This window comes from Manis pentadactyla, chromosome 9, assembly GCF_030020395.1.
Source record: "Manis pentadactyla isolate mManPen7 chromosome 9, mManPen7.hap1, whole genome shotgun sequence".
Lineage (NCBI taxonomy): Eukaryota > Metazoa > Chordata > Mammalia > Pholidota > Manidae > Manis > Manis pentadactyla.
Genome location: NC_080027.1, coordinates 55,895,854 through 55,909,074, shown reverse-complemented (window position 1 = coordinate 55,909,074; position 13,221 = coordinate 55,895,854). Strand labels below are relative to the sequence as shown.

The following is a 13,221-nucleotide window of genomic DNA, read 5'->3' as shown; positions in this document are numbered from 1 at the left end:
TGGGCCTTTCCAACCTGATTAATTTCTGTTTCCATTTTGCTTATAAAGTTTGGGGGAGGCGTGGTCCCATTTCTCAAATGGTAGCCTATGTTAGGGTAGCTTTATCATGACCTCTAGTATGAGCCAGTCAGCACCAGAAAGGCAACATTTGGGAGCGTCCTGCTCTTTTGTCATCTGCTGAATGAAATGTGATTTGGATGTTTCCCTCTGCTCTAAGCTAAAGCATCAAAAAGACTCAGGAAGTATACTTTTGGAGGCTAATCCATACTCATTTCCACTTCCAGCATTGCCCATTCTAGAACACTGGCTTTTGCAAATAAAAGAAATAGGAAGCAAAAAAACTCCTAAGTCTTGCCTAAAGGACACCACTAAACCAAGTCTCTCTAAGTGCTCTCTGGCCACTTTTCTCTCTGCTTTCTAGGCTGGGAATGAGTATATTCTCACTAAGGGGCATCAGCCTGGGCTTTAAGCTGTAGCAGCTCAGCTTTTCAGGCAATAAGCAGCCTGATGTCTAACTCATGTTTTATAGCAAACACCGTTATCCTGAAGAATTTGTTTGCTCTCCTGAGGGGCTGATTCAGTCCTCAGTAGGTCTTGCGTTAAGTGGTTAATATTTCTTTTTATAGACTAGATGATGTTGTTAACATGTTAAATTTGATTGTTGGGTGAAGCAAGGGAATATAAAACTTCTATGTGGATTCTGAACTGTAAACTTAACACATTACCCTCAAAAAGATAAGTGGATAAATATTAAATTTTATTTGTTTTTAAAAATGCTTTATGCATCACATATGACATAAAAAAGATAAAGATTTTTAACTTTTTTGCTGTGGTGTTTTGGCACTCCCTCGACAGTATCTGTAAGTGTTAATCAGTTCTGAAAGTCTTTACATCAGAAAAGGTTTCAACCAAAGTGGACCGTAAGTAATAGAGAGTTCTTTCCTGTCTCTGCTTACAGATTTTACTTTTTACATCCCAATTAAGCTCTTGGGGAGAAGAACGTAGCCAGTTTTCTTGTCGTTATTCCCCAAGGGCAGATTCCCCAAACTCCCATTGTTTCCAGGTGCCCAGTGCAGGTGTAGATGGATTGCTCACACATGTAATACAAGGAGCAGTTTTTGCCTACAGATAATGATTCAAAGGTAAGCAGAGATGGCGCCTGTTTGAAATTTTTCTTTTTCTCCAACTTTTGGAGCCTGCCTTTTATGGAAACTCTTTCACAGAAGTGTAGCAAGGTGCTCTTGTAACGCCAGGAGAGATGCCTGAGGTAACGGCAGAGGTGTAAGCCTTTCATTTTAACTTAATGAAACTTTATTTCCGATAGATTGCAAGACAACAGCAGCAACTTCTGCAACAGCAGCACAAAATCAATCTCCTGCAGCAGCAGATCCAGGTCGGTGTGTTTTATTACTCTCGCCTGAGTATGCTCAGATACCTTCCTCCCTGAAAACGGAATTTAAGACGCTGCGAATGCACCCCTCTCTTATAAACAACACCAACAGGGCTGTCGTTCAAGGACGTTGTATGCAATCGTGTAAGTGGATGTAGGAAGTACCGACTATGTGGTGGTCGGAACATTGTTTCCTGGCGGGATGTGTAAGCAGAGAAAACTTTATCTTTTTTTCCTTCTGCCGTTTGCCTAACACAACCTAGTGGAAACTAGGAGATTCAATGGTAGCATACACAGGCTATCTTTATTGCCACAAACCATTTTCTGCTCTGTGTTTTACTATTTAATAGTATCACGGGGAGAAGCTTGTCTCTATTTGCTTGTTAGGACTGTCTGACTGGGCCAGTTACGAGAAGAATCTTGTGACCTGGGGAGAAGGCTGGTGGTAATTAATTTGTTCTTTAACAAATATTAACTGCATTTCTGCTAGGCGCTGAAGGGAATATTAAGATTGATGAGTAATTGTCTTCAGGGAGCTAATAGTCTAGAAAGGAATAACAACTTGCTTCTGAATAATTTTAACGCAATTTAGAAATTCCCTTTTGTGTTGTGACAGTGCAACAATATACAGATCATAATTACAGTGGTCTGGGAAAGAATTCTGATATCTGTTATCCCTTTAGATACTTGACGGTTAATTCAACTAACAGCTGTTTGAGTTAGTAACGGGAATTGGTCTCCATGTTTTGATAGGAACATAGGAATATGATTTCTAGAAAGCCATAGAATAAGGAACTGGTTGTCTGGTGATAAATCCTCAGGAATACTGCTCCCAGAGTTATTTGTACCACCACAGCCTCTGTGGTTTCTCTTGGTTGCTGTGGATATTTTCTAACCTCTGGGATCAACCTAGTTGGGGCAGTATATCCTAATAAATTATTTTATTCCTTCCCTTGAGGTTAATACTACACCTTCCTGTATTTCTAAAAAATCGTTCACTTGAAGTTATAGCTCACTCTAATCTCCTATCTCATTGATGAAGCTAGTGACTTTAACTTAGAGCCTTGCTTCATTTTGTTAATTACAGTTTTCCAGGTAGTAGTCACTGCATTTAAAATGCCAGCCTGGTGCCTAGAGAAGTACCTGTACTGAATTTGATTTGTCCAGCTATCTTCACTAGGAGGTTTTAACCAGTGTTGTTAATTAGTTCTGATTCTATATACTGTACTCAAGTCTATATGTTTCAAAATAAGGAGTCCAAATATAGAGGAGAAGGAATGTCTCTGGCATTTTTGACAGTCAGCTTTTACGATTAAATCTTGGAATAATTTCTCATCTTGATATCTCTTTTATGACTCATGCTGAGATCCTTAATTAAATAACTGTCCAGGGGTTGTTCTGCCCTTATTAGAATTTTCAGTGTGTCTCCTACTGCTAAGGTCAAGATTTTTAGCCTGTGGCTTCCTATGTATTTCTCTAGATTCCTTCTAAAAACTCAGGAGGTGTTAAATAACCTGATCATCTGATTCTCTCTGTTTTTGCTATTCGCAAAGCAGGAATGGAGACATTCCCTGATATGTTCCCATATCAGTTACTTGTTAATGTTTTTACTGCCTATTTATTATTTACTTCTTTATTTATTTTGAATATATTTCACTTCTTAGTCCAATGTTGTTTGTATTAACTGGCTCTCATAGTTGATGTTTGCCTGTGGTACTGAGGATCTCAGATGAATAGGAACCGAATCAGTTCAGAGTATTTTTATGAAGTATCACTAGTATTTTATTGATTATATATGATTTTATAGTTATAAATTGACTACACGAAACTGATGTCTTTTTCAGGAAATTATAGAACATGATCTTAAAATATTATTCATCAGGATGTTCAATTTGAGAAGATAGGAAAATTGTTTTTTCAAGTTTCTAATAAAAGTTTAATTGTTTTTAAAATTTGTAGATATTTCTCATTGTTTAAATTTTAAAAAGTTGAAGCTCATCAACACTTGACATCAGCAGTATAAATTATAAAATCATAGATTCAAAGTGTCAGAGTTATATTCATTTTAGATATATAAGATTCCTTGTAATAGGAATTCATATTTTTAAAATTAAGAGGAAGCAATAACCTCTATATACAGTTCGTTCTGTCCTAAGCTACTGCTTCACTGCATATCTTGTCAGTATTTATCTTATCAGTATGAGACCATTCAAAGAATTTTTCAAATGCTGAAAAACACTCCTTACACAAAAACATCTTCATCTCTGACACTTAGAAAAAAGGTATTTGATATGCAGCCTTTTAGTTATTTTTTTTGGAAAGGGAATGGATTAACTGTATTTTCAAATACGGTTTTTGACAAGCCATAGAAGTGAATGGATTTAGGGGAGAGATTATTGTTGGGCTAATTTTAATATATTTTTTGAGCAAAATACAAGATTTAAGAAATACTCTTAACATTTTTCTATCATGAAAGAAACATTCTGCCTTATGAAAACAAAACAGAACAAAGAGTAAAATAAGATGATTAATACAAAACCTAACTTCACTTCTGAAAAAAAATGAATAAATAAACAATCTGAGCAAGTTTGACCTTTTTTCTTCTTTTTAAATTGAGCCGTAGAACCTACTAGCTAACATGGCCACCAAGATTCAGTCATGGCAATCAGATGGGGCATGAATATCAGGTGGTTACATTCAAGATTATTCTTTTAGTTTAGAATGGTGACTTCTGAGTTAGTGTTGTTGTTTTGGTATTTGCAAACTGTAATAGGAAGAAAGAGAAGAGTGTCTAACCTCTTGTAACAACCACACACAAACACATCTGTGCCTATTATAATGGAAACAAATGAAAACCTCAATGGTTTGCACAAATTGAAAAGGATTTTTCACTAGAGATAGGAAAAGGCTTGATTAAGGTAGTATTGTAAAAGTCCCCATGCCTATTTTATTTGCAATCATTCAAAAGTTTATATATATAGTTAAAAATAGTTGCATTTATATATTTTTTTCTTTCTTGAATATGATTTTTAACATAATTTTGCCTTGGTAAATCCTAACTAAATTTTTAAAAAGATGCTTTTAAGATCATGTAAGCCATGTTGAAGAGGTAAGATAAACGATTTTGTAAACTAATGTTTTTATGTTTTTGATGAGTCAAATTCTGCCATTTGAAAAATCAGGTTAAAAACTTTAAATGTTATTATTAAAATGCTTTAATATGAACAGATCTTTTAGGAGGCTATTTGCTTAGTGAATTCAAATCCCTGTGTGCTTTGGGAAAAATGGTGATTCCTCTAATTTGTTACATACTGTTATTACCCCAATATGAAGCCCAGAAAAGGTTAGATATTTTTGATATTTTCAGGACTGAAATAGCAGTTTTTATTAAGTCTACAGAAAGCAAAACTAATAGATCATGTAATATGAATCCTAGAGTTGGGAATGCTTCAGTAATTTCATCCTCCTTCTCCCACCCATTGCACTGTAGTATTTTAGCCAATCTTTTGAATCATTTTATTTATGAGTTATGTTGACTAATAAACAAAATTCACTTTTTATCCATTGGACATAGCAAAGCATATTTACAGTATTTTAATCAACTATTAAATATAAGTCTTGTCTAAGCAGAACAAAATATTTTTAAATCCTGATTTCTTGATCCAGCATATTTATTTATTCATATTTACTCACCTGATGTTACTTGACTATGTCATGGCTTTTGAATCTAGAGAAGATATTATTCATGAACACAACATACCATACTCACTGGTTTCAATAGCATGTCAGTAGGAACACATTTAATGATGGTATTTTGTTGTTAGAATTCAATCTTTATAAGAGACATTAGCTCATTAAAATATCTGTGAAAAACTTACTTTTCCAGGCATGAATGCTGTTATCTAATTATTAATGTCTCTTCAGTCCCCAGTTTTAGAGTTATTCAAGTGGCTTGTATTGTATACTATACTGCAGTGTTCTCTCCTCACATCGTTGACTGAACAAGTCTCTTAAGAGTAGACTGACTGATTGGGATTTTATTTGGGCATTTGGCTTCCTGGCCAATGGCCAATAATTTAGTCAGTTGATACACATACACCTTTTTGGGCATAACTGTGAAACTTGAAATTCTTAGCTTTTTGTTAATCTTTATTATTACCAATCTTTATGATTAATATACAATATTGATTGCCTCCCGCAATCGTCTAATACACACAGTAGATGGCAAATTCAATCTGTGGAAGGCCTGAACCAAATGCAGTTGCTTTGCAGATGCTCTTTGTCTTATCTGAAAACTTCCCCTTTTAAATGCTATAATATATGTTGCTTAGTATGTGTCTTTTCACTAAAGCTTCACTCTGTTTTTAAGAGTACAGGAGTATTTTTCATATATAGTGTTTTATATGTGGATGATAATATCCCCTGTGTGCTCTTCATGTATTCTGTATGTTTCTGTGGGTTTATCTCGTGGTATGGCAACATGAAATGTGTGTTCTCTTTTTTTCCTGCCTGGTAACCAGAAGAAATGTTAATATCATGTCAATATTATCAGCAAGGAGGTGATTGTTCTTACCATTAAACAGAATAATTTGAGATGTACTCTCATCTTTTAAGGAGATAAATCTTGACTTTGTTTCCTTCAGTATGATTAACTACAGGCATTCCAAGTATCCGCTGAGCAGAATAAGGACTACCTTTTTATGTGAACTAGTTGTCTAAATATTAGAAATAATTACTTTGTACATTATCCTCCATGGCCTGCATGGCCTGGTTAATTAATTTTTTGCTAGGATAATAATAATAGATATATATTTGAAGATATGCTTCATCATTAAGTATCTAACTGACCTCCAATTTTAAGAGCTGGACCTTGCATTTATTGTCTTTTGGAGATGGCTGAGCAGCCAACAGAGAGACTGAGGAAAGTCAGGAGCCTTCCAGTCTCACATAATCCTTCTGTCCTATGCTGTATCTCTTTGGTAATTGTATTTAGCATTGATAAACAAAAAGCAATTATAGTGCTCCTGTTTTGGCTCTAGCAAGTAGTCCTTTTTTGTGTGTGTTATTGATCAGGTAACAGATCTCCTTCCAACAACCTCTGTACAGGACCAAATAAACCTATTGGAAGTTATTTGATACTTCTATTGGCACTGTACATGTATCTGATACTCTCTTGCAATCAAATGAGGGTTATAAACAAAGCTTAGAAGTCTAGGATTAGCCCTCAGCTTCAGCAAGCCCTTAAAATATTTTGTAATTCTATCTTCAATCATGAATTAGCCAGGAAAAACAGACCCTCTCTCCTCTATTTCTCTGCTGTATGCGGTTTTAATTGCCTACAGGCAGGCTGTTGTGATCTTCTTTGGAAGTTTAAAACCAAGATAAAAATGCAAATCTAATTATTTCTTTTATGTAATCTAATTAACTTTTTAAGTAATGATAGATGCTCCATAGCTTGCTTCAAACATTTTAATAATGAAATTTCTGAATTATAAAGAATAGGTAAAGCTGCTATAATTCATAAATAGCAAAGGCTTTCACAGCTAAAAATATAAATTCTTATTGTGGATTAGAAACTCTGCATTAATCACATAGACTGTTAAAGTTGGAGTGGATCTAGAAATAAGAAGAGGTGTTACCTGGCCAGATCGTATGAGCTACTAAGGGAATTATTAATCAGCTTGCTGCCTGTTTTCTAAATGTGACCTTATGGCAGACATCCTCAGCAGACCAGAACCTGATAGTGAATCTCAAAGCTTGTCAGGTACTCTCTTTAGCTTCCCCAGCCCCCTCTAGGTGACCCTCCTTTCTCTATCTAATCTGCTTGTGTTTATCTCTCAGACTCCACTCCCCAGCTCTCCCTCAAAACAGATACAAAAATTCAGGGAAAGCAAAGTCTCTGCTTCCTTCTGGGATTAATGAAAGAAGTGACTTAATTCTTCAGAGGCAGGAGGGTCTGGGGCAAAGTGTGCAGATGATCCAGGTGGTGTTAGGATGTAGCATTACATAACACTGCATCAGTCCCCCAAGGTGAAGGCATATCTTTTCTATTTTTTTCTTGATCTCTCTGATTACACTGAGGACTCAGTTTAGTGTTAGTCTTTAATACCTTTCTAGGATGTGCTAATCTCTCTTTGTGAGAGACAGACAGAGAGGGAAAGAGAGACAGATCCTCTTAGTTTCAGAACCTTTCAAGGCCATAGTGTAGCTAGAAGTTAAATAAAAATAAAAACTTTTATTTCATGGTTATCTGGTTATTTTCTATTTATGACAGGTTATTTTAATTTTCTATTTGTGGTAGTGATATAAAATTTCCTTTTGAAATAAGTTTATTTAAGCTGATAAAATCCAATAAGTCAATTTAAATAAAAACCTTAAGCAAATAATAATTGGGTACTTGTACATGGCAGAAGTTCTTTAATGATGGAATTTTAGGAAAGCATGGAACGAGCACTTCACTAAGATTGAATGTCCCATTCTGCCCTGCTTCCACTTTCACAGAGTGTTAAACTTGGAAACATCATTTAGAGGTACTCTTGATTCTTTTTCACTGATGCATGGTGGGTCGGTAGCTATTCCTGTTGGACAACAGTATAGTGGGTTTATCATGAGCTATACTTAAAAATAATTCTTGCATTATGTTTTTTTTTCTTTCTTTGGAATCAAAATGCCCTTTCCTTTTATGAAGTCAAAGTGATAATAGATGGTCTGTGCTTTGTTTGTGTTCCAGTAGTTTTATTTGGTAATAAATTCCCAAATATATGTGATTTCCCACTTTTGTTTTTCTTTGATATTTCTTTGGAACTCTATCTCTAGTCCCAATCCTTTACTTTACACAAGAAAACTGAGGCACAGACCAGACTTGTCCAAGATTAAAAAGCTCAATATTGTCAGAGCCATCAGTGAAACCCAACCTTCTTCACTCCTAGTCTAGTACTGTTTCCAGCATTCCAGGTTGTGTCTCAATTTGCCCTTGTTTGTTACTTGAGTGGATCTTGTGCACTTTTGTTTCCTAGTTTGTAAAATGTGTATAATAATATCTAACATCTAAAATCTCATTACATTATCCTTATCTTTAAGTGGAAAAAAATTGAAGAATTGCTGTTAGAACCAATTTATATCCCAGAACTCCTGCAACTGTGAGCGTATACTCACAAGGGATGAGATTTTAAAAAGCCCACAAAAAGAAAATGGGAATTTTTTTGTAATATAGTATGAAATGTATTCAAAACTGAGTGATTATTTTGGTATTTACATATAAACTTCTTACATAGTTAATTGTATTACTTCCTGGTAGCTTTAAAGTGATATGTCTCTGTGTTGAGGGTCAGTCACCTTTAATGTCAATACCTTTGTTTTACTGCTACTTTCTCCAGCTGACGCAAGTGAGCAGTAATTGACAGCATTTGATGCCAGTGGTTTTCAACCTTGGTTGTACCTTGTAATCTCTTAGAAGCATTTTAAAAATACTAATGCTTGGGTTCTGCCCCAGAGATTCTAACTTAATTGGTCTGGGGTACAGTTTTTGATGGAGACAGTCAAAAGCTCTTTAGATGATTCTAGGTAGCAATCAAGATTGAGAAATATTGCTTTATACAGTATAATGCAGATTAAATGATTAAATGTGAACTCAAAATTATCTATTTACCTATCTATCTATTTATCTATTGATTGATAGATTGAGAGTTGGGTCATAGTTTAAACAAATAACTCTTGAGCAGTTGAAATACAATTTTGACTTTGGTCGCAGCTATTTTACTTAATAGCTAGAAAGCTTATAATGGATCATGGTTTAAACAATTTTACTATATTCGGTTGTTCTAATAATTTGATTTTCATTTGTGTGTGGTTTTATTAGCAAGACAGGACTGTGTTGATAGAATATTTGTGCCTTTGGAGGAGGTATTTAAAATAAAAATGAAGCATAGTCTTTCATAATAAGAAAAAAATTTTTAGAACATAAATATCTGATGCCATTTGCCTTCAATTATCTAAACAGAGTGAATTTGATCCAATGAATCAATTTGTTATTCTTATATGTGTTTTTTTTTAAAGTTCTCTGTGAAATTGACTATATCTTGACATGTATGAGGAATGTATGAATCCAAATGCACTTTTAAGCTAGATTTGTACATATAAGTAGAAGGTATAGTGAATAAGGTGTTGTTTCAGAGTGTATGTAATTTAAATTTTTCGTAGAACCCCCACAAGTACTGGAGATAAATAAATCAAGATTTAAATTCCAGTTCTACTGCTTATTAGCTCTGTGAATTGTTTTGCTACTTACTGACTATGAGACAAGTTCTTTAATATCTCTAAACCTGCATTTATTAATTCCTAAAAGATGGATAATGATAGTACTTGACTAGTTGTGTGATTAGAGATCATCATATAAAGCCCCTAGCAATGCAAAGTATCTATTGCTATTATTACTGCTGTTGTTCTTGTATATTAGGTGTAGGAATAATTTCAGAGTTCCTTATAAAGAAACATACTTGTACATCTTTTTTATCTGCATGTATAAGCATGTTTGTATCTGTATGCACATGCATAGTTACAATCTACAGATTAGTGATGTGAATATAGGATAATCAGTGTGGATACACTTTAATCAATTATTATCACCATGATAATCTAGAGGAAAAGAAAGAATAACAATTTTCTCTGGCTGCCAAATGAGAGTTATTTCAATTGTCAGTGAGAGGAGAGTAAGGTTTGTTTATCAGGCACTCAGAAATGGTTGACTGAGAATTAGAGCTGCGTGGAGATTGTGTAAAAGGGTGAGTGGCATTTTATTCTGGAAAATAGGGTCAAATTCTCACCTTTCACACTAAAATGGGCTTTTCTATTAGATCAATAGTGCTTGTAAAGGTAGAGGGATAGTAAATGAACCTTTCCAATTTATTTTATAGCTTTTTTTTAACAGATGAAGTTATGTGATGTAGCAGCACAAAATGCAAAAGTCATTCTTGTTTAAAATAAAGTTGTTAATATAAATCTTGTGTATGCCATCTCCCTCAAGTCAGGCATTTGCCCAGCTTTTGTGAATTATATCTATACTTAGAATTTAAGAAGTTAAACAGTATGCATACCAGACTTGAGAGATGGGAAATAAAAATTGATATACTGTGTGACATTTGATATAGCACAGGGAAATATCTTTTAAATTCTGAAGGGATGTACTGACATAACCATTTTTAATTCACGTAAGGTAACTCCCACTCAAAGTTATTAATGTTGGAGTCAGATATTTTTACTTGTTCAAAATAAAAGAAAATAAATGATGCAAAAGGTATAATGTTTCACTGTGAGACACTGAATTCATTTTATCCACTACCCAAGCCATTAAGAAAATAATAAAGTTTTCACATTAAACAATGAAAGTTAAGGAATTCACAGATCCAAATACAAGGTAAAGTCCATCCACAGTCAGGTCATAGTCGTGACTTTAGTTGAATTCATATTTTAGTGGGTGACTTTTCTCTTAAACTGTCTAAAAATGAATTTTCTACAGTGGCTGAGATTAGTGCAGATGGGAAGGGCTGTCAGCCAGGCTGACTTGGCTGCTGCCTAAACATGTTGACCAGATGGACAAACTTTTCTGAACAACTCCAACAGGCCAGGCTTATTTTGTACTGTAATAAGCATCACTCATTTCCTAGCCACACAAATGTTGGCTTCTCCTTATACCTTCTTTAAAATGGGAAAAATCCAAGAAAACTGCATGTAGTTTCAATTGATTGTCTGATAAGTCCTGTACTCTTTTAAAGGTTGTGATAATATCAGGAACCAGGTATCCAAATGGAAAAACATACCTTATGTGCTATTTATTCAATAAAAGATATGTCAGTTTTATTTGGGTGTTTTTTAAGCTGAATGTGGCAAAAGTCATTTGTTGATGTATAGAGAATTAAATGCAGGGCACTTTAGGATGATTAGTCTAATTGAATGGTGCCCGAGGAGGCACATAGGGACTTGAAACTTCAAGGAGAAGGGTCTCCAGCTGCTGGTCCAGGTATTTGGTTGTCCTAAAGGACCCTAAGTCATTCTGTGGCTGCCAGCTCCTCCTTCCGCCTGACTTGCATTTCGCTGAGAGCCATGAATGTCCTGATAGCTCCCAGGTAATCAGTTCAGGAGCTGAAGGCTGGGGTTTGAAAGAATTCCACATGGATGTAGTGGTAGAAGAATGAACTTGCAGAAGATGATGGAGAGGAAGAGCATGCCTATTGATGGGAACCATCACCTTTCTTAGTGATGAGTAACAGAGGTTTGAGAAAAGGAATGACTAGTTTCAAGTTTTTCTCTCTACCCTACTCTATGGAATTCTCTGTAATGCTTTGTGCAGGCTTAGGCTTCTAGGTTTTATGTTTGAAGGCTAGATGGAGTACAGATACCAGTAGATAACCTTTGCCTAAGTGTTTGTGTCTGGGAAAAGCCCAGAGGAGCAGGCAAAAGTGAGAGAGTAGTAGTCATTATTGGATTCTAGCCAGAGGGTGATAAGGAAGACCAGGTAGACCAGGTCTGATATACAGTGATAGAGCAACATGCACTCCACCATTGGAGGAATTCCAGCTCATGGTTGGAGCATCTATAATGCATGAGTTAGAAACCAAGGCAAAAAAGAATGAAGTAGACTCTTGAAGCTGGCTTCCACACAGCAGCTGTTTTTCTGTTAAGATGGTTTGGTTTCCTTCAATTGTGGATCATTGGTCTCTGGCAGGGCCCGTTCATGACTCTGTTTGAGGGTGCAAGTACACCTTTGGGATTCCTTGGGATCCCTAGTGGGAAAAGTTCAGATCATCCGCAGTCCAGCAGAAGTCCAGAAGAAGTAATCTGAATTCTATGTTTTAGGACCTTAGCCTTCATATCAGTACAGTATCTTTTCTTCTCAATAAAATAGGGCCCTGACTATAGGAGACCTGGATTTGTGATAAATAACTATATACCTTAACCTTAAGTGGTTAAATATATAGTGTTTAAGGCAATGTCTTTGTGTAGTAGAATTATAAACTATTTTTGTTGTTTTAGTTTAATCTTAAAAAAATGATCTAACACATATTGCTTTTGTATAAGAAAACAAGAAAAATTTTTGATGTACATTGAAAGAACCCTGATTTTCAATATTAGGAAAATGATTAAATATATTATGGTATATTAATATGGAAGACTCTTACAGACTGTTAAAAATGCTATTTACAAATGATTTTTAATGATTTAGGATAATTCTTATAATGTAACATCAGGTGGAAAATACATGGAACACAACCTAGGTACAGAATAATGTCAGTTACAAAAGTATGCATTAAACAAAGAGTGGAAGAGAATGCACTGCAGTTATGACTATTATTATTATTATTTATTTTACTTTTTAAAATGCAGGTAACAAGGAGCAGGCATCTATTCTTTTATCTTGTGATCACCTCTGGAATAGATAGTAATTACCAACAAATCATTAAATCTTATGACTTGACTGTCATATCTGATTTCTGGTTGCTTAAATAGAGCTCCCAATTAATCAAAACAACCAAGTCTCCAAATAGCTGGCAAAAATATGCAGGTACAGGTCTTCCCAGTGCTCTCAGACTATTTTACTGGTATCTATACCTGCTCCATCTCTCATTTTTCCAGCCATCTTTGCCTAGCACACTGAATTAACTCCATAGACTTGTATGTTCCCTTTGGCTCCGGGAAGTCACGATTTCAAACCCAGAAAAAGAGAAGATACAGAGATGATTATTGATCTACCCTCACCAGAACTTGCTCTTTCCCTTCTATGGAAAGCACACAGTCCCCACTGGGAGCAGTGCAGTGCGGCAGAAAGAAGCCTAGAC

General features: G+C 35.1%; 1 protein-coding gene across 8 annotated transcripts in view; it reads left to right on the top strand.

Moving 5' to 3' along the window:
- SOX6 (SRY-box transcription factor 6) overlaps positions 1-13,221 on the top strand; it is a 588,617-nt gene that overhangs the window by 400,397 nt on the left and 174,999 nt on the right. For all 8 annotated transcript variants that reach the window (XM_057507418.1, XM_036877042.2, XM_036877041.2 and 5 more), the window contains one exon: positions 1,325-1,393. In XM_057507418.1, coding sequence (XP_057363401.1) covers positions 1,325-1,393 — 69 coding nt within the window. The remainder of the gene's footprint in view (positions 1-1,324; positions 1,394-13,221) is intronic.